The sequence below is a fragment of the Ascidiella aspersa genome, chromosome 9 (genome assembly GCF_963924565.1).
Source record: "Ascidiella aspersa chromosome 9, kaAscAspe10.2, whole genome shotgun sequence".
In the NCBI taxonomy this organism is placed as follows: Eukaryota; Metazoa; Chordata; class Ascidiacea; order Phlebobranchia; family Ascidiidae; genus Ascidiella; species Ascidiella aspersa.
Genome location: NC_139455.1, coordinates 25,216,800 through 25,239,157, shown reverse-complemented (window position 1 = coordinate 25,239,157; position 22,358 = coordinate 25,216,800). Strand labels below are relative to the sequence as shown.

General features: G+C 34.4%; 2 protein-coding genes across 2 annotated transcripts in view; one reads left to right on the top strand and one right to left on the bottom strand.

Moving 5' to 3' along the window:
* Positions 1–5,779, bottom strand: part of LOC146134621 (uncharacterized) — a 40,418-nt gene extending 34,639 nt beyond the window's left edge. The window contains exons 1-4 of the mRNA XM_083397106.1: positions 5,059–5,779; positions 4,397–4,519; positions 2,929–3,111; positions 1,269–1,441 (exon numbers count right to left, since the gene is read on the bottom strand). Of these exons, the coding sequence (XP_083253232.1) occupies positions 1,269–1,441; positions 2,929–3,111; positions 4,397–4,519; positions 5,059–5,131 (552 nt within the window). The 5' untranslated portion in view covers positions 5,132–5,779. The remainder of the gene's footprint in view (positions 1–1,268; positions 1,442–2,928; positions 3,112–4,396; positions 4,520–5,058) is intronic.
* Positions 5,780–12,549: 6,770 nt separating this feature from the next.
* On the top strand, positions 12,550–21,378 carry LOC146134620 (aquaporin-9-like). The gene is made up of 8 exons (XM_083397859.1): positions 12,550–12,672; positions 13,279–13,394; positions 14,129–14,255; positions 16,384–16,521; positions 16,898–17,016; positions 19,140–19,254; positions 20,056–20,158; positions 21,168–21,378. The coding sequence occupies exons 1-8, from the start codon at positions 12,669–12,671 to the stop codon at positions 21,376–21,378; spliced, it is 933 nt and encodes a 310-aa protein (XP_083253985.1). The 5' UTR covers positions 12,550–12,668.
* The last annotated feature ends 980 nt before the right edge of the window (positions 21,379–22,358 follow it).

Here is a 22,358-nt window from a genome sequence, read left to right as displayed (position 1 = left end):
CACAAAACAAACTATGGTTAATTCAGTTTCCCTTTGAGCGACAATGTTATTCAATCTAAAAATATAATACTATAAATAAAAATAAAAAACGAATCGTTGATCAGTTCCAAAAAAGTTAATGACTAACAGACAATGCGAACTCATATCAAACAGAATTAACTTTAAATCCACCTTATCACTGTGTGTGATACGTCACGTAATTGTGGGTTAATTCAAAACGTAGAAAGTTGATTTAATGGTATCACACTTCCAACAAGGTTTAGCAGCGAACTTTTATAACTATAGTTTTAAGTTTTTTTAGTTTCTGTTATACCGTTTTTGATTTGGTAACCTGTACAGCCGAAGTTACGAGTTAGCTTTAAAGCTATTTTTTTTTTAATTCGCCAGGTTTTTTCGCAATTATTTTTTACTTTAGTGTCATTTCTTCTTATTTACCAATAGAAGAACCTACGCTTATTTTAAAGCAATTTTACCACGCTGACTAAAAAATACGTGACTAAATGACTAAACGACAGACCGGCAAAGCATACAGAAGTAGGTAGCATATATTGAAACGTTTCAAACAAACTTGACATTTTTAACAAAGATGTACTTCTGTATAGGCTTCGATATTCATTCTACGTCTTAAGGTTGATCATATTTCGATTGCAGCATTTCGATTTTGCGTTGAGCTGCTCAACTCAGGTCAGGTCACGAGTTTAAATGTTAAAATATGGCATTTGGCCGAAGTGGCAGTTTTGTCACGAGAGTGCTGTCACCTTTCAAGCGGCCTCGTTAAACTGACACGAACAGAAAACCGAACCAATTAACGAGACTTTAATTTGTAACCTTACAAAGCCCGTTATCTTATTTCAGGTTTGTATTAAGGACATTGGTTTAACATTTAACCACAGCTAGCATTGCATTAAATTTGTTTTAGAATTTTGAAATTGAAGAGAAATCAATGTTTTCACATTCAAACATTCGGATTTTTGAAACCCAAAGCTTCAGCATCAATTTAGGTTAAAAAAATCGGCGTAAAATATTTCCACTGCTTCTCCAGAGTACCAAGAATTTAATTGATCTAATTGTGACAGTGTGGCTATAAAATATTTAACTTGCAGTAGGTTATTTTTGCAATTTCAGACAAAAAAATTAAACCAATAAAGCAAAAAAAATAATAAAAAAACGACAGAAAATGTAAATTAAAAATTAAAACTTAAATTTTCGTTGCTTGTTAACTTTTTATAAAAAAAAAAAAAAAATATATATACAAATATTTTATTTACCCTCATTCCGAGCAGTTGAAAGCCAAGGTCCTGAAGTGGAGGATATTTTGCGGTTTCTATCGACCTTTTCTCTTCATCAGCATCAGGGTCGTACGAAACCCTTCCGATCTTTATGTCGAGGATCGAAGGATTACGAAAGCGGCGACAAGCATCTTCCAATTTCATGTACATGTCTGGAAAAATTTATAAGTTGTTTTATAGCGGTTGGGTATAAAACCTGTTCTTTAGGTCTTTTAGTTTCATGTACATGTCTGGAAAAGTTGAATTATTTTTTTAAAGCTGTTTTATAGCGATTGGGAATAAATTCTGTTCTTTAGGTCTTTTAACTTTATGTACATGTCTGAAAAATGTTTCCTTTTTAAAACTGAGTATTTCTCAGTTTTTTCTTTAGTCTTTTAATTTCATGTATGTCCCCAAAAATTAAGTTTTGGTTTTTAACTGTGTTTTTATTAGTTTCTTTATGGTGGTTAGGTATAAATTCTGTTCTTTAAGACATTCAAACCAATGGACTTATCTGAAAAAGTTTAAAATAAAAAAAATCAGTTAAAAAACAATTTTGTACATTTAAAAAAAAAGTTTGAATTTTATTAAAACTGACAAATGAAGCAAAAAAGTTCAAAAATGTATTTCATAATACCAAAGTAGATGACTTTTTTGCTCAAGTCTGCCATTTCAACAAGTTTAAAAAAAAAAAGAAGAAATTCTTAAATGAAATAAAATGGTTTGCAATGCCGTGACTGGGGAAAAATAAAAATTGTAATGTTTAATTTGAGTATTATATTAAAAGCTTAATTAATTAAGGGTGTGCATAAACTATCATGCTTAATGTTAGCTGGCCAATTATGCAAAGTTTTATTATCATGCATATTATTGTGCCTAACAATGCATTATTATGACCTTACACACAATTCCAAAGATACACTTTGCCTGAACCGAATAATTTCCAAAACTTATTGAGAAAATAACCAGTTACCAGATATACCTACGTCGAAAAGGTGCTAAGCTTAGGTCACTAATCGCTCTGACACCTAATTGTAAAGTTTATGACTTAATGATGTCATTATTTTGTCATAAAAATAGCCTGTGGGCAGTTGCCGAAATAAAAACATAAACAAAATGATGGCGCTGACTAATGATGAAGAGGCCACAATATGCTACTCATAACAAATGTACCACCATATTTATAAAGAACAGTAATGCTTTGTATAAAATTGGAATATTGCATTGTATGAAAATAAATGCATTGTATGAAATAAAGCATATTGACCTATGTTATATGAATATATCTACAGAAAAATATTATGGCTTTAGTAACATGTTTTAATATACTAGGGACAAAATGTATGTAAAAGTAAAACAATTATAATTCAATTTTCTTCTTTGAATAAATTGTATAAGATACTTTATAGAGTCTAGTAAAAATTATTTTTTGCAATTGAAATTATTACAAAGTGTAAAAAAGTAGCCCCAAAATATTCAATTATACAAAAAATACAGGTAAAAATGAAACAATAAAAATTAAGTTTTCTTTTTTGAATAAAATTGTAATTTGAAAATTTGTTAGTTCTAATAAAATTTATTTTTTGCAAGTAAAGTTATTACAAAATGTAAAACAGTAGCCTGAAAACATTTTCAATAATACAAAAATAAATAAAATTACCGGTAAAAGGAGACGGTGCGTTCCACATTCCTAGAAACTTTGCAAGGAAGGGTTGAAGGGTGAGCAAAACGGGGTCCTCACATTTGGGGTCAAAAACTTTCTGGTAGAAGGAAACCTCACATTGTCCACGTGGGGGAGGCTGAACTGGCTTCAAAATAGACCCGTCCATGTGTTGTAACATGCCTGAGATTAAAAAAATAAAGTTTGATTTACAATTCAATAAGTTTGGTTCATTCAAGGTTCAGTAAAGTGTAAGTTTCCTTAGTTGGGTAAAATTGAAATATAAAACATAAAAAACAAACTTAATGTTTTTTTGTTTTTTTTTGGTTATGGATATAAACAAATTAAGTGTTAGCTTTCAATGTTTAGCTTTTTTAGTGTTAGCCTTTAAGTTTTTTTTAAATTGAGGTATAAAACATAAATAAAAAACTTATTTTATTATTTTTTATGTGTTAGCACCTGTCTAAAAATTAAAAAAAATATAGTCTGTTTGAAATTTTTCAAGGTTCAGCAAAAAATAGAGTTGGATTGCTATTTTTACGAGTTTTGAGCTAAAACTATTCTGCAAATTATTTAGTACAGAGGTTTTTAAACTAGGGTTTGTGGACTAGTTTTAGGGGGTACACGAAGGCCTAATTAAAAATATTATGTATAATAATAACTTTAATTGAAAAAAAACACTTTAGTGCCTTCTCCTTGATCAAAGGCTATTTAGAATCTCCAGTTTCACATTTCATGAATCAAAAACAGAAAGTTCCATAGGTCACACAATTAAAAAAAATTTGCTGATACTGCTCCAACAGGGGTCTGATTAAAAAGGAGTTTACTAAACCCTGATAGAATTAAAACAATTTTTGTTTTAAACAATACATATTTGTCAATTACAAAAATCGTGATATATAATAATGCTATAGTCAATAGTACATAGTTAATCACATAAAGCATGGCTGCGTCTTTGCCATAGTGTGTATCATGTATCAGTATATTAAAGTCAGCCCAGTATCTAACCGCATCATCGTGACCCATATGAACACTTCCTGCACTGAATGTTTGCCCGGCAAATTACTACCAATACATGGCGTGCCACGCTGAGGCCTTATTAGGCTGCCCTGCTATATTAGGCTGGTTATTACTGCAAAATGACAGGTGTTTGGTGTTAAGGTAAATAAAATAAAGACTGAATATTACAAAATAGGCAGTGGAAAATTAAATTTTATACAAATAAATTTGTAAATCTTCTTTTAAGACCTTAAGATATGTTTATGGATAATAGATGCATAATATTTATACCTTAAACCATTGGGTAGGGTCTGACAATTTTCCGCAAAAAATTGTTAAACAGCTTTTCAAATCACTGAAATATTAATAAATGTATAAACTGCATGTAGCAAAATGTGACGAAGACAGATAGATTTATAACTATTTAATGCTTTATGCACAAGTAAAAACAAAAAAATATATATCTCACCAATTCCGAGTCTGCCCTGGCCATATCTGTGGCCCGCCACTTGGTGTGCCAGAGGTTTGCACCCCTTCGGAAGGGCCAGGGTCGATGATTGCAGACCCCCTGAATCCACTCTGGCACCAGTCACTGGAAAATAAACATTATATATATATGTCTTTAACCTGGCATTTATGAATATTCGTTAAATGGGGCATATTTTCTGTTTCACTGAAATTTTTGGCTTAATTTAATAGTATGTCTTTCATTATTATTGCGAATTTTTTTGGCACATAACATAAAGTTATCTTTAATAAGTTTACAGCAATAATTTTGTGAAAAATAAATTAAATGACTTTTAATATTGACTTACTAAAATAAATAATACTATCGGACAACGTACTGCATCAAATGATATTGCAAAAACAAACACTATATTATTTTGGGCATACTACTATAAAAGATATTTTTAAATGCTGTACTTTGTGATTATGCAAAAAATCAAATCAAATGACTCTTTGGCATTCGCTGTTCTTCAATTGACATTGCAAAACAATTGTTTTGAGTCATCCCAAAGGATATTTTCACCAATGTACGATAAGTTGAAAAACAGACTGAATAAATTTAAGCAAACTTTAGAGATGCTCTATACGCCAAGAGCCAAATTCACAGCTGATAACAAAACCTACTTGCATTTTCGCCAGTCGTTTTACTGCAGGCATTATCCCCTGTCTTGTGCGGCAACACAGGCTTCAAAGACATCACACACAACCAACTAGCTTGGTTAAAATTCAGTTCTACACGGCACTGAAATAAATTGTTTTTGTTGGTAAATAATATGCACTCAAACCAGGGCTGCAGAGTTGGTTGAAACGACCCAAGTCCGAATCTAGCAAAATAAACCGACTCCACAGACCTGACTCCAACATGTTAAAACTGGATTATCAATTTTATTTAACATAAAAACATGTAACAGTAATATTTATTGCCAATTAAACAAGACAGTGATAGCCTGTTGAATAAAATTAAACCCTTGCTTTACACTTTTTAAGCTCTTAGGTGAGGCAGTCCTACTCAAATTAGGGTTGTTTAAATCAACAAGGCCGAAAGTAAATGTCTGTTTGTTGTTGTGGGCTGTGCCCTAAAGCAAACTTATACCTGGTGAATCAACAAGGTCATTTTCAGTTAACTTTTAAAGTATCTGAACCAAAAATACACACAGAGCCTATTTCTTGTTGAATATTAAAATTTTTCCGACAATGCAAATTATTTCGAAACTTTTAAAACTGTAATTAAAATTTTGGCAAAAAGTATTTTACACTCATTTCGTACCAGATTTAACTTATTAGCATTTGCAATCTAAATTTGCCAAAAAATAATTGCTAATTTTTATATCGAAGGGCCTCAAAATAATAGGCCCACTAAAAATAGCTTGGATGTCTTATTTATAGCAGATAGCTGCATTCGTTGTGGCTATTTTTAGCAACATTTAGCCACACCTTAGTGTCATGGTTCTGGCTAATCGTTACTACCATACACTAGAAGCGATTTAGAGATCACATATCGTGCATTCTATCTGAGCTTGGAGGCTCAACTGACATGCTAAATGCATTATTTCTATCTTACTGCGCACCGCGATAGACTTATCCCCTTACAATCGGCCGAAAACACGATATCCTAGCCTGGGTGAATGTTGAACAGCTTAGGCTTAGATTGTCAGCATGTCTATCGCGATTATGCGATAATCTGTCTATCTGAAAACAGGATTTTAGCGGCTTAACGTTTCAAAGTTAAACCATCTGCGGCTGTTGCACAGTGCAGCCTTTTCACTCGACTTACACCACAAATTATGATGTAACCCGCTAACTGCAAACTGAGCGATTGCAAATTGGCTAAGGCAAAACTATGGGCTAGTCACGTATTTCTAGAACAACAACAACTGACTTCAGAGCAAAAACACCAGCCCTATAGTCTTTTCTAGGACAGCAACAACTTAACTTCAAACGAACGCTCAACATTCTGAAAAACAGTTGCTTTGAAAGCAAAGGCGTAAAGCTGAAATTCGACCAGCACTATACAACGCGGTATACAAGCAACACACAGAGTAACGGCGCCTACACTATAGGCTCTGTGTTTTTTCCCTATCTCTACCATTGCATTCCTGGCGAACTGTTGACTGAACTACGTCATGTATTTGCGCGCAGTGGAGTAGAACGGCTCGCCGGTCGCTGACTTTTTGCTCTTGCTTGAGTCAAGGCGGAAAAGGGATAATAAAACTTGTGCGCGCTGTACGTCTTTTTCTCTTTGCCGTCGTTCCCACATGTTACGGTTGGATCACATGCTTTTGGCTTTGCTTGGTGGGCGTTTTCTAGTTGATTCGCACCAACGCTAGGCTAAAGGCGACACAGACATCTTTCTAGGCCTCTAGGGGACTGACTGAATTATATAATTTGTGGCCGACAAAGATTCACGCCCAATTATTTTTCGGCTGAAATCCTAAGCCAAAACAGGACGATATATACTCCAAAAACAACAACTTTTTTTGGTTAATTCCGTAGTCTGCGATATTCCACGCAAAATATCTCTGGCGGGAAGGCGCTAGAATGCAATCAGGTCTAGGGGTAAACTTTACATAATCCAAATTTTTAAAGTGACCATTTTTCTTGTAAGTGTTTAATCTAATCAACCGTATCTAGTTGTAGGTAATAAAGTCGTCAGTTCATAAAAGGCATCACTGCTTATGTAAGACAGAACGCTCATACTTTTTATATTTTGACTGAGGGTAAGCTACAGAAAACTATAATTTCTAGTATTAACATTTTTCTTAAAACCTAAGAAAACTTTTGTCCAGGGGTTTTAATGTTGATAAAATTGCAAGTTTAAATATCAATAATCCACGACTTAAGCATGGCGGTTCTTTATTAAAAATCTTTAAAACTACAAAACATGTTGTAGGTTACTTGTTAATCAATTGAACCTGTAGGCCTACTTAGTAGCCTTATACAAAAGACAACTTGCACCAAAATTAAAGATGCTACTAATATGATAAATATTAAACTAAGTACAGAACTTAGTAAACCGAAAATCAGTTTGTTTGTATGTAATGAAAAGATAAATATATTTCGCTATACAGCATCATCAGTATCTTAATTCGAATGAATGTTCTTTTATTACATACAAACAAACTGATTTTCGGTTTACTAAGTTCTGTACTTAGTTTAATCTTTATCATTGATGTGCAACCAGAATCGTTTGTTTTCACCATTCGGATTCAGGCAGATTTTGTTATTCGAAAGAATACTTTGATTATGCTACTAATATGGTTACAAAAACGTAAAATTCAAAGTAAAAATGGCAAAATGAATAAATACTGTTTGTAAAATAAGAGCCATTTATTTCGTTGTTTTTAAGTCTCTTCTATGGGATAGCAATTACTTTGATGACCTTTTACAGAGCTCCATATGTGTGTAATGCAGTTCAATCAAGTGCTGATTACACGATTTTCTCATCAAGCTTTATTTAGCAACGGGCCTATATTCGGTAAAACATTAACCGCTCTTCAAGTAAACATCGACCGGCTTTGCAAAGTTAGCATATTAGTGCAAATTACTGCAGTAAATACACCTGGGTGTGCATGCGAAATGAATAGAAGCACAATTTCATTTCTGCCGGCAAATATTTACGCATGTGAATGCACATTATTGCGACTGCCCTTTTGCTTAAGCCTATACCAGTCCAGGGGTGACCAAATTGTTTATAAAGGGCAAGATAACTTTAAGGACTGTTGTAAAGATTGGAGATGGCTGGCCGGGTGTAAAATTTTGCATTGACATTATTTAACGTAGGATAATTATTGTTAAACGAAAAAAGATAAAAGAAACGTTTATCAAAATTTATGCTGGGCTTTATGAACTTGTCGTTTAGTAAATTTAATCCAAATTTAGCTTAATTTTGCATCCGACGAACATTTCCGATAATATTGGACATCCCTCGTTTTACCCATGATCTTTTACACCAGTACTTTCTAACCGGCTGTAAATTAAAATTCATTTTTCTATAGGGTAAATGGGAGAAGGCAAAAAATAAAACTAGTAAAAGTAGCCTAAATCCACATTGATTTTGTATTGGTTGAAACCACGGTGCCTTACATGCATAGGATCCCAGCACTTGTGTTGCCCCCCTTTTTGAAGCTAAACATCAAACTCTAGTTTAACTGGTTAATAAATAAAAGTTTCTAAATAATATAATATACCGGTACTCATGCTGGACAAATTTTGTTTTGGACATTGAGTCAAATGACAGGGATTAAAGTGATATGGTTTCGCTTGCCATCAAAATTGGGATATTTATTTCAATTTTTCATGTAATACAGTTTGCTTGCTTTTTTGTTGTTAACTATAATTTAACGAGGATTACGTCTCAGGTAATTTCAACTTAACTTGATAATGCAATGTGGTAAGTAGAATATTTCAACTTTAAGCTGCTTGTTTGTAATTTGTTGTACTTCTTCATTTTATTGCTTAACGCCACGATCCAATGATGACGCCATACAATGCATTTTTGACGTCACATACAACATGACGTCACACTTTTTGGGATTTTCATTATTTTAACTCCAGTTTCGACTTTTTACAAAACCACATTTTTCTCTGACAAATCTTTCTTTTTATCGTTTGCTAAACTATCTGCACTTCCGTTACCGACGCGCGAAACTTGGATCCTTTTTTAATGAAACACCCTGAAACTTGCCCAAGTCACTTATGTCAGTTCAACCTAACTTGTAAACAACAGTAATAAATCCACACATGTGGCTTCACATAAGGTGTTATTAATAATACGTGACGTTTCATCTGGCCATAACCAAATTATCCCGTCAACATGCTTCCCCCTAACGCGCGATCTAATCAATTATTAGTTAGTTATTAGGCCTACTGTTCGCCTATATACGACATTTTCCCTCTGTAACATTTGTTGTTGAAAATGCAGAAAGACGATGCCTAATGCAGTCCCACATGTTGGGTTTAAAGTTATTACAACGGCAGTATTATTTTTAAATGTTCTAAGCCAACGCAGTTTTTCAGTTTAGTTTCATTTTTTTGTGCAACTTGGAAACAAGAAATAAAAGAAAACAAAAAAATAAATTGGGTTTAAGGTTATTACAACGCCAGTAGGATTTTTTGTGTTGTAAGCTTTTAGTACAGTAGTATCAATTTGTGTTAGTTTCGTATCTGCTCTGGTGGTTTTACTATTATTACACAGGACACTTGTTACCGGTTCTTCACAAATTTAGTAAGATTTTACCTTTGGGAGCATTAAGGTTGGAGGTTGGACATTTTAGCTTTTCGCGTTCCTGTAAACGACATTATTTCCATAAACGTGATTTCAAATGTTTAAATAGTAGCGACATAGGCGTTTTGCACACCAGTATGTCAACGTCAATTAATCACGGTATGAAAGGATATAACAACATTTTGTTCGGTGTTCTATTTTACAATGCGAAATATTTACGTTTCAAGTATTTCGCAAATACGTGCGTTTAAAAACCAGTGGTTATTAAAAGTTTTAGCAAAAACAAAGTTTTTAACGCGGTGTTATTGTCTATCTGGTAAAATATGTAAAACGCCCAGTACCGTTCAACCCACCGCTGCATTCTTAGACTAAACAGTGATTTAGTCCTTTTCAACATTTTTTTTGCTCGTTAGCAGCACCTAACGGTTAACGCTTTTAAATATTTTGCCGCTAGTAAAACTAGTTTGCCGATCTTTTCAAGGTGAAATAGCCAAAATTGTAAAGCTTTTAGACCAGTCGAAACGATAAGAAGAGTGAAAACGAGCGATTCGATTTTGACGTTTTGTTACAAACAAACAAATCAATGAAATTACAAGTCCAAACAAACTTCTCCGTTGTAAGGAAAAACTTTTGAAAACCACTGCGACAACCAATATTTTTAATGTAAACAAAAAAGTAAAAAAAAGCACAGTCTCGTTTTATTCAAAGAGATGGAATCCGTTTATCAATTTTGGATCTTTCGATGATTTTAACTTTATAGACTATTTTCAGCATAAGCTAGACTTAGACCTTGCGCATGTTTTTGAGGTTAGAGATCCACTTGTTAACATACGCTTCAGCAAAATTGCATACGTCAGCAAAACGTGCTTTCCAATGTTCCAGATTCTATAATTGATAGCCTACTGTCCTATCTTTGAGGGATAAATACTTCGATATTTTATAATACAGTGGTTCTGGGGGTGCATGTACCCCTCGAGGGTTTAGAGTAGTTTTTGTGGGTCTATAAAGGCCTAATTAAAATCTTACTTTATAAGTTTCAAATTAATTCGGTTTCATATTTGTACGACTTAATGCGGGTTTCTTATGTCCACTTTTTTATGACGTCATCATTAAAAAAACATTTATCATGACACTGCTCCACGAAAATCAAAAATAATTTTTTAGGGGTTGGTGGCCAAAAAAATATGCAAGAATCTGTTATGACATAATTATTAAATATACATTAGAGCGATAGTAGCTTCATTTCAACGAAAGTACCAAAGCTAGAAATCAAAAAGCAATAGTTTTAATTTACGGATAAGGCAAAAACAATAAAGTCATAACCTTTGATATAGTCAACTTAAATTGTCTTTAAAACAGGATTTCATCATAAATTGAAAGCCGTTGAGTCGACAAAGCCGGAATTTTGTAGAAAAATATCACATTTTTGGCATGTTTAAGCGCATCGTGCCCCATTACTTTTGCATTAAGACACACTTTTTTTGCTGTTATCTTTCTACTTGCTTAATTTTTGCAAAACTATAATATGAGTGCGGTCTATTCATAGAGATCATATAATATGTAGTGTCTGTCATAGAAAGCTTATGTGTTCTGCAAGTCAACATAGGAATTTTGTTTTCTGGTGTCTTATCACAGAAAAACGTTTACTGCACGAAATCTTGCATGTAATATATCACAACTATATTTTTTGCACTAACAAGACCGGCAAATTATATGGGTTATAAATGACCTGGAAGATTAAAACGTTGTGGTCCATAAATACATAAAGACCGTGGACAAGCAAGTAAACAAACTGCTGCGCAATGTGGGGCCAGTTCTTTGTGTTTGGACACGCCAAGCTTAGTTTTTAACAGATTCCTAAAACCGCATGCAAACAGCCCGCAGCTAATCTGACAGTTGCCCACTGTGGTTCAATAGGATCGGGAAAAAGGGCGAATTCCAAATGTTTAACATGGCGTGGTTTAACAAGTGGGAAAGATTGCAGCGATTGGCGCATTTTCTGCAGTTGGTGATTTCTGCCGTCATAATCTGAACTGTATATTAAAGTATAGCCTACACAACCACTGCAACTAAACAGAGATATTTATCAGTTTACTTGCTACTTAGATGAAATAACTGCGGTATCTTCAAATTTCTCAGCGTTTACCAAAGCTGAATCTTTATAAAACTGTTTAAGAGCGTCGTAAAAAAAGTCCTAGCGCTTTTGAATAATAATCCTCTCGCATGTTTTACCAAGCAAGCTATATACTTTAATTAAAAAATGTAGTAACAGTTTAAATCGGCTTTGAGATTAAATATTTAAGGAGCTGCTCAGGTAAATATTTTTATTTTTTTTTATTTTCCAACCGTGCAACAAGCTCAAAAAAATTGATAACCAAACGTAAGATTTAAATAAGTCATTTTTAAAAACAATAATTTCGATAAATATTTAATAAAATAAACAGTGTAGGTCAAGTCACTGAGTTGTTGTGTTGGAGCTTCTTAAACAATAAGCTACGTATTTCTGAGGGCAATTTTTGAACGTGATAACATTCAACGAAAGTCTTAAATAAGTTAGCAGTGGACATTGTCGATCAGTGACGTCACTTTATACGGGTCAATGCGGGGTCATCTGGTCAGCGGTCAGCCTGTGAAGCCCAGTGACCAATTGGGTCATTCTCATGCGTGTAATCTCACAGGAATGTTGCACATCGGTTCAGTTGATGTCATGTGGAAATTTCACACAACAGCGTTGCTATTCCGTTCGAATTAGATGGCAAGTCCCTTTAGCTTAACTAGACTTAGCGCTGCTATGTATATATAAGGTGTTACGCAGGTTACAGAGTTTGCAGAGCGTGGTATAACATCGGCATCGTCGCCTGATTATTATTAGTTGCCTTCAGGCTGCTAAACCGGTCGTTATTTGTGTTCGTGGAAATCGGTTTAGGCTTTGCAAGAATTCGCTGTTAATATAGTGTGGAGATTTGTAGACGTGGTCGCCAAAGAAATCACCTGGACATAACCTGAAGTAATGGGTGAGTGCAAACTTTTCTACGTGTAATTAACGGATAAATGTACTAAGTATATTAAAGTCCATATAGAAGTATAAAATGTTGAAAATGAATAAAGAGACATTCGAAATATTCACATAGTGCCACCTACTTCTGTGTGGACTTTGATATTCTTACTATTCGTATTACTACAGCCTCCAAACATTATGCTCTATAACAAGTAAACGTTTGTGATTTTATCAGAAGCAGATAACGCTTTTTCTATCACCTTTTTTGATAATAAAGTGGTAAATGTAATTGTCATTACGAATAGCAAGAATTCGAATTTACTCAACAAGTAAAACTCAAAGCTGTTTGTTGCGAACGTCTGCTTCAACTTGCTACTCGGGGTTTTGATTTTATTAAATTGAGTTTTACTGGTTGACAAGAATGTTCGATACTTGACATTTTATTCCTATATCGATACCGTATGATTTCATATCGAAACTTATCGAATAAAGAAGTATCGAAACGTCTCGATCAAGATGATGTCGATCTACTCGACCTTTTTAGCTTTGCAATTTATTATCAAGCTACATTACAGATCCGTGCATAGTGTAACCAATTTTACTTCTTGTTTTGTGTTTGCAGATAAACCGGCTTCATTCGGAACGCGATGGCGGCGAAAAATCTCGTCTATCCTAAGAATCGAAAACAAGCTTGCTCGTGAAATGCTGGCTGAGTTTCTGGGAACTTTTATTTTGATGGTGAGTGTCGCAAATTTTCAACGTAACCAGGCGTAACCCGGGGGTGAAATTAATACTTTTTTACCTGAACGCATGAAAGCTTTTAGAAATGATGTCCTAAATTCTTAAAGGAAACTCAAAAATCATGCACAAGCTTAAACAACCTATAGGTCTAGCGTGCTATGTCCTTCATAAGTATGCGACTAAAGAAGCAAACATGTTTTTGGACATGACTTTCGTGAAAAGAATAAGGACATATTTTTACCACAGCGCTTTTTCCCATCGTCCCGGTTTACTTTCCCACTGGTCGTAAAGTACCTAAAGTTTTTGCAGTCATATAAAAGGCACACAGTCAAAAAAATTCCTAAATTGGAGGTAATTTTTTTTACATCGATATAATAACAAATCTTTTGTCTGTATACTTTTGACTCAGTTTTCGTAACCAAACATAAAACCTTGCTAAAAAGCCGTCTTTTCAAATTTGAAAGATGTGAATCGAATGGTTAACACGAACTGTTGAGAAATAGTATTTAATATTGACGAGCTTCGCACAACCGTGCTTCATCAGGTTAAGGTATTAAGTCTTACTCAAACAGTAAAATACAACTTTGCTACTTGTTTTCATTTTTTAAATAAGACAAATACTACGATTGACCAAGATTTAAATTTCTATATATAGCCTATTTATGTTCTATTTGAATATGAACATGATAATGCCTATCCATCAGGTTTCTATAATTTCCAACTCTTTGTAGATATTCGGCAACGGTTCAGTGGCGCAGAGTGTGTTGAGCAAAGAAGCCAACGGTGGTTTTATCTCGATCAACTGGGCTTACGGCCTCGGGGTTACCATGGCAATATACGCCGTTGGGAGTGTGTCGGGTAAGTCCCTAATTCGGTACTTTGAGCTGCTAGAATAGTGGTCCTAAGCAGGGATACCGATACCCGATATTTTAGATCAAAAAGTATCGCGATACGATACGATACCAAATGACGTCATCACTGTTCTCCAACATGCAAGATAGGTGCATTGAAATGTTGAAATGTAACTTTTATTTGTTTTTAGGCCAAAATTTGCTTTGGTGCTCAGAAGTTTAGCTACTTTCAGTTGTTAAACTCATATTTTTTGACAAATTTGCTATCATCGTTGATCGTTGGTTGCTTTGCAAATGATTGGTTTAAATTCCTGTATTAATTTGCTATCGAATCGGCACCAATACCACTTCTAGTATCGGACGAGTACTGATACTAACACTTTAATGTAATTATCCATATTACTCAGATACGAACTTATTTCTGTCGTTGCCGTGTGGTTTGTTGGCATGTAAAAAGTTTAGTGAAAGTATTTGGGTCGCAGCGTAAAAAGCTGAGAAACACTAACTTATCAGAAATGCTAACCTCCCACTTGAATTTAGTTACGAAGAGCGAAAAACGCATTTTGACAAAAAAAAACATATGCTTGAAAACAACAAGTTGTGCCGATCCGCATACTAAGTCAGCAAACTTAACTTTACTATCTCAGTAAAAACTGTTCAAACAACTTTAACGCCACGTTTATTGCTCCCCGTAATCGCACTTATATCTGTTTGTATTGTGTGTAGTAATGTGCGTCATAGGGGGGGGGTGGTCACCGGTTTAAAAGGGGTGTGTCGTCTGTTGTTAACCTGTTCTTTCGGCTCAAAGTGCATATTGTTCTCAAAAAAGGTTTAAATAACTGTTTTTTTTTAATTAATTCTACCAGTAGAGTTGTCCGATACTTGACATTTTATTCCGATGCGATAAGTGACGTCATTACTTTGCTCAAACAAGCAAAACAAATGAAATGAATCGTTTAAGGTATTTTTAAAGGGTAGTTGACCGAAATTTGCTTAGCGCCAGTTAGTTTAGTTAACTCCAGTTGTTAACCTACTATCTATCTGTCTGGACTTAAATTATTTTGCAAATGCCTTGTCTGGTATTTTATTCATTTAAAAATAGTTGCTAGATATCCAAGGCGGCTGAGAAAAATCGGTTGCCTAAGCAAGTCAAAAGCTAAAAAATTCTACAAAAGAATTAGGTTGAGGTCGGTAAATATGTAAAATATATGTTGAACTTGTTCGACTGTTGGCAAAAGCCCAAGTAAAAAATACCAATAATACGACATTGGGCCATCTTATTGTTTTAGGTGGAAAAATGAAATAGCTCAATTTTATAATAAAATGTTGAATAAAACAATTAAATTCAAGCTATGGCCCGCGGAGGAATTTAATCCGGTCCGGGGCCGGCTTTCTACAACCTATGGCTACTGATTGCAAATCAATTGCATAGCACTGATCAAACAGGTTAGCAGCTAAGGGCAGTGAAGAATTAAGGCGGGGCCGGTAAATATGTTGGTCGTTTTGAAAACCGGTTTGTTATTCACAAACTGTTTCGCTGCCGCTGATTAAAAGTATAAAATGCACAAAATTATTCTGTCCTGCAAAATTTTTCTTGAGTTTTCTATATATATGAGATTTTTTAAAAGAAAAATTCAAGCCAGGTCAAGCTAATTTGCCTAAAAGACTTAAGTAAAGTCATTTGAAAACTGTGGCCAGTTTATTGTTTGACTTAAGTCATTAAAAACTGTCAAATTTACAATTAATTAGCACTGGCCAAACAGGTTAGGAGCTAAGAAACCACGAAAGAATTAAGGTGGGGCCGTTAAATATGTTGTGGTCGTCTAAACCGGTTTGTGCTTTGCAGGTGCACTACGCAGTCGCCGTTTTAAAATATAAAAACACAAAATATGTTTTGCAAATTTTTTATTGACTTTTCTTTAATTGTGAGATTTTTACATACAATAGCTTTCATAAAGTAAGTCCAAGTCAAGTCGTTTGTCCAAAAGACTTAAGTTTAGTCATTAGAAAAGAGTGATATGAGTGCACTTAATTTTTTAACTTAATTCATTACTTCACGTCAAATACCCAGGGACGGCTGATGGGTGAGGCCGGTAATTATGTTGTGGTGGTTTGAACCGGTTTATGTTTTGCAGGCGCACACATCAACCCTGCAGTTTCAACAGCGATGTGCGTGTTCGGCAAGTTACCTGCTTACAAACTTCCCTTCTTCTTTTTCTCGCAAGTTCTTGGGGCTTTTGTGTCAGGAGCAGCCGTCTACTCTGTTTACTATGGTATGAAGTATAGCTATACTCCGGGATTTCACTCGATTTATGAATAGCCTTATGATTTGTGGCTAATTTTTTTCGATTATTTAAAAATTTGAATTTTCCACATGGTATTAAAGTCAAAAGGCTATGAAAAATGGATTAACATTGTTGCTTACTGTTCATATGATTGGTAGTAATCGTTTGTATTGACAGAAGTTCATTTCTGAAGTTAAAACGTCTAAATCGTCTATTTATACAGAGTTTACCATAAATTTAAAAAAAATCAGATTTATAAAAACGTTTTCTTGACAAAAGCCCTAAAATTGATAACTATCAATATGTAGAACTGAATTAAGAGTATCATCTTCTCGTAATTAACTTATTTTTAATATATGTTCAGACGGCCTCAACGCTTTCGACGGCGGCGTCCGACAGATCCTTGGCCCAACAGGAACAGGGGGTATATTCTGCACCTACCCCCAGGACTACCTTTCTATAGGAGGGGGGCTGTGGGACCAGGTGGGTACATTAGGGACAGATGCTCCCCACACAAAAACCTTATATATTTCTACTCTGAGTAGATGTTTCGTCTCATACTCACATGAAGGTGCTTTATTAAGGTACATAAGGGTTTCAATCAGGGGTGGGCAGCCTTTTTCTAGTCAGGGGCAAAAATAAAATGAAAGGTCTTTGCGGGCCGTTATTTTTTAAACGGTGTAGTGTAAACTTTACGCATCTTATAATAACCGCAACGACTGTTTATCCGGGATAAAACCAAGTTTTTTTTTAATTTACACTCGGTGCAGGAACAAGATGAGCGCCAAACCCAAAAGATTTTTTTTTATGTTGTTGCCATAACCAAAACCATTTTAGCACATTAAACTTTTCTTCTCCAGTAAAAAGTTTGTGCACATATAGAGAGCGTCATCCTGTGAGAATGCATACGATTATACGTTCTTCGGTAAATTTAAGTGCCATAATTACTCCTCACATTCCACAGCGCGTTAAACCAGTTTTAATCTGCACATTCATCTCTGATAAGGGAGACACGCCTTCTAATCTTTTAATCTCTAAACCGTTTACGCATTAAATATACACGCCTGGCCCAACGTTAACGTTTCCCACAACAAATAAAGCACTTGCAGTAAATACAATCTGACCTAATTACTAAAGGATTGGGCTTTCTGCCCATCAACTATTTCTTATAATTTAAAAAAATTATCTAACCAATAGATATATATTTTAGTGTTTTTTTATTAAGGTATTTTAGACATTTCTTTAAATAACATACGTTTAAAACTTTTCAAGTATGTATTTTTTTTTTGATAAAGGAAATATATATTTAAATACACATATTTTTTTGTTTCTTTAATATCTGCAGCCTTTTGGAAAACATACACTTTAAATGTTTTCACTAAAAATATCTTTGTAAATGAGTGGATATTTGTGTTTTACAAAGCATATGTTATAGCAGGGGTGGACAATTATTTTTGACAGGCATCAAAAATGTTTTGAAAAATTTTTCTGACAGGTTGAAAAAGGGTATCTGAAATACACAAAATATAAAGTGTGATTTCCTTGTTAAGAAGCGTATAAATATTCTAGTTTTGACAAGCCGCTATTAGTATGTACAACATAAGAATAAGTTAGGACGCCTTGCAAGTGTAATCTATTCAATAAAAATTCTTAACTTCATAAAAAACGTAAATACTTACTTTTTACTTTTACCTAAAGAAAGTCGGCTCCGGACCGGATTAAATTCCTCCGCGGGCCGTAGCTTGCCTTATTCTGTAGGTTTTATTTGTCAAAACTTCATTTTAAAAGCACTTGCAAATTCTAGAAAGCTTAAATCGTCGTGCAAGCAGCTTAAGTATAATCGATCGCAAAAGTAATCTCAAACATTTACAAGAAGCAGTCTTTTGTATATTTGCGGTAATAAACAAAAAATCGAAATCCGTAGATCTTCTAACTGTTGATATGTGTTACAGACATTTGTTTAAATAAACAGTTTAAAAAACCTTTTAAGGAAATACTTTTGCCAATATGTTCAAATACACGTATGCTTTATCAAATGTAAGTTTTAAAATCTTAGGTGAATGCTCGTTTAAGATATTTCTACAGTGTTTTAGAAAGTCTTCAATTTAAATAGTTTTAATAAAAAAGTTTTTTTTAATTTGACCCAACCACCATATCATGTAAGGCAGTCTTCCGTATTCATGGTAATAAACAAAAAAATCGAGATCCATCAATTGTAAAATTGTTCTTCCGGCAAATATTATTTAAAAAATTTACCAACGTTTTGAAACCTATACAGAAAGGAAACACAGCGAAACATCGTTTTACAAACCGTGTTCCATTGATTTTTCTTTGTTTTTTGACTGCTATATACATTTTATTTCCCAGTTGCAATATTATTGCCCTGATGAAGATTTCCTGTATAGGTTGTCGAAATGTGGGTAGGCCTATATTTATTAAAAAAAACAATTTTACAATTAGAAGTGATTATTTTAAATGCCAACCACTTCTGTATGGGCTTTGATATTCTCATTACGTCTTACCACAACCTACAACCATTATGCTCCAAACTTTTACAATTGATACAATGCCTCATAGCAAAATTATATTCAAATCGAAATCCGTAGATTTTCGGGACAGCCATGCTGGTCGGATTAGTCTTCGCAATAACGGATGAGCGGAACAGCAAGGTTGCACCGGGACTTCAACCAATAGCGATCGGATTCATTGTGTTTGTGTTGGGTGAGTGGAGATTAGATTAAACCTGAACCTGATTTTCCTGGTATAGTGAATAAGCTGTGTATTGAAATCTGGCCACACCTTGAGTGAGCCGACGGTTCGCATTCTACAATGATAGGTTAATAATCTTGAAGTTTTTCCAAAGTGTATGTTACAACCTATAGTAGCAGATTACAAACCTACAGTTTATCCAAGGTATTTTCTAAAAGACACAGAAAATCTACATGCGTTTGACAGTATACCCGGTCTGTAATGAAACATTCTTGAAATGCGTTGTGGTAAACAGGCTAGCAGTAGGCATATGTTCGACAATATCGGTTGGAGCGGATACCCGATACCATGTGGTAGTATCGGTAATCGTCCGATACTAGGGTGGTATCGGTGCAGATCCAAAACCAAATATAGGAATTTCAGATTTGCGATCAACGCAGCGATTTGACACTTAAAGTTAAATATATCAAAAAATAATAGGTTATACCAACTGGAAGAATACCTTAACATTATAACGCTGAAGAAAATCCTTAGCCTAACAACCCTGAAAAAAAGAAAACAGAGCAACCTGTGAAAGTGTCAATTTCACATATTTTGCTTTAGAGTGTATTAATGACGTAATTTGTGATTTGATCGTAAAGTTTAGGCTTAAAATGTCGGAACTGCCAATCGGAATAAAACGAATATATATCGTAATAATCCTGCCACTTTGCATCAAGTATCGGTTTCTGTCCGATATTATCGGAATCCTACTTGTAACTTTACAGAATACCCAGTCGGCACCGTCCTGTAGTTTGTGTTATTGTGTTCCAGGTTTGTCTTACGGCTTAAACTGTGGCTACGCGATCAACCCAGCAAGGGACTTCGGGCCACGATTCTTCACATACATCGCTGGTTGGGGAGGAGAAGTTTTCACGTAAGTAACGGTATACTTAGGCACACTATGCACGGATCTGTAATGCAGCTTCGTAATGAATTGCAATGCCAAAAAGGTCGAGTAGATCGACATCATCTTGTTAAGACCTTTCGATACGAGCTTGCATCAGCATTAGTTATTGTTATTTTTTAAACGTTAGATGAAGATGATACAAGTTCGTATCGAAACGTCTTTATCAAGATTATCTGCCTTTTACAATGTATCAAACTATTATTTTATTATTGTCAAAACCACAAGAATGTTTGATTAATGCCCTTTTAATGTCGTTTGAGTAAAACAATTCTGAGGCGAGGTTATTACGTAAGTTACAGAATACTTACGCACACTATGCACGGATCTGTAATGTAGCTTGATAATGAAAGTTAAAGCCAAAAAGGTCGAGTAGATCGACATCATCTTGATTATTAAGGCGTTGCGATACGAGCTTGTACCATCATGATTAATATAACTAAAATATCGAAACGTCTTTATCAAGATCATATGAATTACTAGACGTTTTTGGCTGTGATGACAGGGGCAATAAGATATAAAAATTCGCCACCTTCGCCAGTCTGGTTTACATTTGTAATGTAATTTACCATTATAATTAGTCGACTGATAATGCCAATATTTGTGAAATGTATTTCTCATGAACTTGTTATTAAATGGCTGACTTTGCCTGTGCTAAAAAATAGTGCATTATATTTTATTTTTCTGCGATATTTATGCATCTTAAAACACAATGCGTACTGCTTCTGCAAAAGTTTACACTTTACACCTCTTATGTTAGTGGTAATTTCACAAAAACATTACTAAAGGAAATACCAAAATAAATGTTTTGTAAATATCGTCTGGCCCATTGTGATTAAATTACGGCAATGACTTCAAATGAAACCGTTCAAATTTATAGCATGAAAATAATGAATTGGTAAAATGAAATGACTGACTTTGAATATGCTTAAAAGTATAAAGAAAATTAAAAAAAAGTTTATTTATATTTTACGCCCAGGGCGCCAAACAACATGTATTGGTTCTGGGTTCCCATCGTTGGCCCCCTAATCGGGGGTGTTTTGGGGGCCATGGTCTACAAGCTCCTCATAGGGGTGCATTTGCCCCCTCCCTCCACCATGACCCCTGTGGACACTTTGGACGACGACCATTATGTTGTGGAAGACTGCGGGGAATTCCCTGACGAGAAACCGGTTTTGACAAAGCTGTGATGAAATTTTTTGATTTTGGTTTTAATGACTGAAGTTTTAAGCAGGGGGCACGATTTTTTTTTTAGAATTCAGGGTAAATGTAGGGATTGGCGATCGCAAGCTAGAGATAATTTTAATTTGTTTTTACTAGATTTGGCCTTAAATTTCGTTGACCACGTTTTGCCTGAATTTTTTACGAAATTTTTGACTAATTTTTGACTTGAATTTTATTGGCTTGATTATTAATAAAGTAAAAAAATATAAAAAATATTTACTTAAAACTAGCGAGCTTAAACAAATTGTCGTTTATTTAAAATTCTATCAAAATTTAGTTTCGAAGTGCACCTGACAAACATTTCTGTAACTAAACTATTATTAAGTGGAATTTATCCTAATTTATATGGCGCGAGTTGTAACATTTTACACACTAATGGTAAAAGTTTTTGATGAAGTATGCGACCCAACATTTATATTGCAACGACGATATTATTTTCTCGCATCTAGCTCACGACCTTCGTCATTCTAACCTTGCAACAGATTTCACCAGGGGTAAAAATAGAATAATCTTTTCACCGAAGCGCAGGAAAATATTTAGAAATTGCGTCATTTAGAAATAACAAAATCTGCCCTTAAATAACAGGATACAAACTTTAGAAATGCAGCGTTTACGAGCTTTCGGATAACAAGCTGATACCTATGGCTGCCGTAATATATAAGTTATAAAACAAGTAACGAACCTGGGGTAATCGTTCTATATCGTGCGCAGTATGCAACTGGAATATTTGGTTCAAGGGGATGACGGGTTGGCCTGGTTTAAAAAATAATATTTTGCTACAGATACGACGTACCTGCGAAAATTATTTTCTCAGAACTTTGTTCCAGTATACTTTTAGCAATGGATTTCAATATGCCTTACTAAGACAACCAGAAATTTTAAATAGTAGAACTGGTGACCTTGTCGTTGGTCGGTACAAATTCAGGATGTAGCATAAAGCGTAAAC